This window comes from Triticum aestivum, chromosome 5B, assembly GCF_018294505.1.
Source record: "Triticum aestivum cultivar Chinese Spring chromosome 5B, IWGSC CS RefSeq v2.1, whole genome shotgun sequence".
NCBI lineage: Eukaryota > Viridiplantae > Streptophyta > Magnoliopsida > Poales > Poaceae > Triticum > Triticum aestivum.
In genome coordinates this window covers 618,253,367-618,257,479 of record NC_057807.1, presented here as the reverse complement: position 1 = coordinate 618,257,479, position 4,113 = coordinate 618,253,367, and the positions used below count along the sequence as shown (strand labels likewise).

Here is a 4,113-nt window from a genome sequence, read left to right as displayed (position 1 = left end):
GGGCGTAACCTTTGGCCGACAGGGGTCGATACCAGCGGCGAAGGCATCCATGGGCGTCTTTCTTCTTCTTGAAGTCGTTGTTGAAGAGCGCACCTTGACACTACATTATTGTTGGATAGAGCTATGTTTCGTTTCTGATCCTAGTGCTGTAATTAAACTGGTTGTTTAGTGTGTGCCGTTTGTTGTTTCTAATAAGTAATTCAGAGCCAGAGAAAAGAGCAGCTCTGACCCTAATCGGTCTTCCCAACAAACATGTTTTCTCGTTATTGCTGCGTCAAGCCACAGGAGATGTTTCACTGTTCAGTTCCTCCAATTATACGCGCTCCCCGTCGATCGACCACCCCGCACTGTGCTTCAGCCGGAGAAAACAGTAAGCTACAGCGAGATACGCCCCCTACACCATAGGATTCATTCATTCGCTCGTCCAGCCACCCGTATCCCAACATCACACACTTGTGCGAATTATTGGCGACATCAAGGGGGGATGTACTATGCGGGGTCTACAGCGAAATGCCTGACAGTCCGTTACATCTAGTAACACTATTTCAGCACAGAACACAGCGGCGTCATTATGCCCCTGTCTGCCATAACTGAGGAAACAGGGGATCCACAGGACAAGTGGTAGTGCTAATTCAGGTTCACTCAGTTAGTAGAATGCTGACAGTGTGTCTGGAATTGTAAGACATAATTAAAACCATACTTTGGTCGAAGCAGAAAATGGAACTTAGATAATGTGATAAGTATATTTTATCATTAGAGAACACAACATCTATTGACACATCTGCAAGGCTTCTGCCCTTTTATTTGGATACAAGTACTACAAATTTACAATCCCTCATGCTAATCCTTTCTTAAATACTAGTAGTACGTACTATGTAACCTTGTACCACAAGCACAAGGATCACCCTATAGGTGAACGTTTTACAAGGCAAAGGCCACCCCGAGCCCAATTATTACCATGGATGCAACTGCAACAGGGTTCTAAAGATATACCATACGCTTGCGACAGTATCTACAGATTCAGTACTGGGAAGACCAATCTGCAGCGCTGCCAACACGGGGAATGCCGGCGGTATCTTTCTTGGCCTGTTCATCGACCGCGTAAGTTGTGCCGCATACCTCCCCTTTGCTATCGACCCTCGGCACCGGCTTCACCTCGTTCAGAGGATGCTCGTAGCTCTGCAGTCCCCCGGATGTCGTGAAGAAGAAACCTGACAGCAAAATAATCGAATGCCGGTGTCAGAGGACGAGAAAAGAATGACAGAGATGCTTGTGCGATTGCTTGCTTGATGTGCAATTTAGGCGCACCTTTGGGGAATGTCGCGAAAGATTTTCCACAAGCGTTCTTCACAACTTCGTCGTCGTCGGACACTACAAGATGACCCTCCGAATCAACTCCCCAGTAAAATGGGACGCCACCATCAGCATCCTGTAAGGAGATGGACATCCAACAAAATTAATTTCTTTGCAGTACTAGTAAGGAATAATGAGTGAACACGAAATAGTTTTGTCTGTTGCATTGATGTGAAATGCAGGACGTTAGACAGGCAACATGGAGATTAGCTTAGAAATAACAGAGGGAATTGGTAGCATCTAATCAGACGTCGACGATGATACTGTTGAGATGCCAGTTTGCTAACTATGAACTAAAATCGTCTGTCGGGACATACTTTTGACTTTGAGTAGTATGAACGAGCCCCAAAGTTAAGTAAAAATTTGGACCAAACTGGGACAGACATCTAACACGCCTGTTGAAACCACCACAGGCAACTAACTCTGCATAAAAAATCGTTACTAGCAAGGACAGATAAGTGACAGTATATAAGAGCTGACATTTCAAAATCTTCAAGAAGAAACATGCGTTGTACTGCGATAACTGCGTTGGAAGGATAGCGACAGCACACACATGTTAGCAAAATGTAAATCCAAACAATCACTTACAGCAGCCATGAAGACCGAGCTGGTTGAGCGATCATACAGCACAAACGCGAATTTGCCATTGAAGTCCCTCACGACCTGGTCTGCAGGGTAAGGTCCCCTGTCCCTCAGGGTTCTGTAGGCCTCGATGACGAGGTTGAGCTCAGTAGCACTTTTGCTCAACCCGTACTGCTGCTTCAGCACAGCCATGTTCTCGATCGCGCCTTGGAGCAAGCAGAATATGTCGTCGACGACGCCGAACAACCTACCAACGTACGTAAATGATTCGATAGAAGAAAAGATACAGAAAGAAATTAGCTGAGCCCATGGCGACAGTAACACCACGAGTCCTCACGGCAGAGGAACAAAATTTGTGCGAGATCGTGCACGGGCATCTTCATGCTTGCAGCTGACGCAGACGCACGGCACGAGGGAAACGAAATCAACGGAGAACTCCGTGACCTCACCTGGGGAGGAAGGGGCTCTGGCCGTGGGGAGAGTAGGCCATGGCGCCGCCGCCGCCGAAGTCGACGGTGACCGCGCCGGGGCGGGACTCCCGGAACCGGGCCGCGAGCCCGTCCGCGCCGTGCCCGGAATCGCCCGGCTGCGGCAGCCCCTCCGGGCTCGGCGCCACCGCCCTGTCGAACACCGCGAGCATCTCGAATCGAACCGGAGCCTCAGCCTCGTTCGTCCTCCGCGCGCGGGCGCGGACGTGGGAGTGTCGTGTCGTAGTGCACGGCTGTGGCGGTCGCGATCCTTCCAGTGCGCTCGCGGTCGCGCAGGTGTTGTGTCCCGGGACGGCGAGACGTTGTTTTATACTGCACCGGCGGCGGTACGTGGCCGCGGCCGTACGGGGCGATGGATCGGTGGAGTGAGTGCACGGGGAATGACGCAGAAGGGTCGAGACGGCTCGCCAGCGGCGCCAGAGCTACTTTTCGCCTAATAGCATTTTTTTTCTTTTTTTTATGGAAATTCTCGCCTAATAGCCTAGCCTTTGGCGCGGCGGTTCAGGGGTCGGCCCGTCAAAACAGTTGTGCATGGATTTTAAGCATGTCACCCCGAACACGTTTTTTGATGCCCACTTTAGTTGACATGTGTTGGCAAGTTTTGTTGTTAAAACATGACAATTTTGTTCCCGTTCTTATTTTTGTCAGAAAATTGCCATCTTGTCAACCTCGCATCAACTAAAGTTGCCATGAAAGACATTCAGGTTGCTATGCTTAAAATCTGAATGTTCGAAATTTTTCATTTCCATTTGTTTTTAGGTTTAGTTTTTAACTTTTTTGTCATTTTTAATGGTTTTAATTTTTTTTCTTTACACTGTTTTCTAACTTTTTATTTGTTTTTTATAAAAAAGTCTATTTTTACATACACATTGTACATTTTATACATAAGAAACATTTTTTTGTTTATGTTTAGAAAAACTTCAAAATATGTTTTGATGTCTAGTTTTTCATGCACATTGTTCATTTTTCATACATGTTTAATTTTTTCAAATACATTGTTAATAGTTTTTTAGAATGTTTGCTAAAAAAATTGAATTGGCCCTAAACATTTGTCAAATACGCGTTGGACATTTCTTTGAATGATAGGAAACAAAAATTTTCAAGTACATGGACAGTTTTACACTTGGAATGGTACTAACCCTTTTTTAATTACATGAACATTTTTACATAGTACTCCATCCGTCCTAAAATAAGTGTCTCAACTTTGAACTAGCTCTAGTACAAATTTGAACTAAGCTCAAGACACTTATTTTGGGACGGAGGGAGTATACAATTTCTTTTTAAATGTTACATACATTTTTTAAACACAAGAACATTTTTTAAATATCACTAACATTCTGTTTTAATGTTATCAACTTTTTAAAAATGTTGTGCGGGCATTTTTCTAACATTGTTTTAACATTTTTTTAGCGCGACGAACATTTTCAAAACTTTATGTAAAAATTATACTTCGGAAATCTTTTTAAAAGTGATAGAGAAAAAATATATAACCGTTTGCTAGAGACCCATCGCTCTTCCTGCGATGGGCCTACTCATTTATGGGGGCGCCTTAGGCGAGAGAACGTTGCGGCAAGCGAGGTATAGGTGCTTCCCTGCACCGGAAACTAGGCTGGCCCAAAGCAACGCGGGGCAGGACAAATACAGCATGTTCTCTTCGTTCACGTTTATTAGGCCCCCTCATATTTTCAGC

The 4,113-nt window shown here is 45.3% G+C and overlaps 1 protein-coding gene across 1 annotated transcript; it reads right to left on the bottom strand.

The window, feature by feature from the left end:
• Positions 1–732: 732 nt before the first annotated feature.
• On the bottom strand, positions 733–2,713 carry LOC123117196 (stem-specific protein TSJT1). The gene is made up of 4 exons (XM_044538015.1): positions 2,385–2,713; positions 1,942–2,182; positions 1,309–1,429; positions 733–1,211 (listed from the first exon to the last, which is right to left on the bottom strand). Exons 1-4 carry the CDS (start codon positions 2,573–2,575, stop codon positions 1,021–1,023), a joined length of 744 nt encoding a protein of 247 aa, XP_044393950.1. The 5' UTR covers positions 2,576–2,713; the 3' UTR covers positions 733–1,020.
• Between the last annotated feature and the right edge of the window lie 1,400 nt (positions 2,714–4,113).

What these genes read in the sequence shown, in the direction of transcription:
- LOC123117196 (XM_044538015.1), bottom strand. Translation starts at nt 2,575, where the DNA reads ATGCTCGCGGTGTTCGACAGGGCGGTGGCGCCGAGCCCGGAGGGGCTG. An exon ending in CAGAGCCCCTTCCTCCCCAG is followed by an intron (nt 2,183 to 2,384) that starts GTGAGGTCACGG and finishes GTACGTTGGTAG; the next exon opens with GTTGTTCGGCGTCGTCGACG. An exon ending in GCTCGGTCTTCATGGCTGCT is followed by an intron (nt 1,430 to 1,941) that starts GTAAGTGATTGT and finishes ATCTCCTTACAG; the next exon opens with GATGCTGATGGTGGCGTCCC.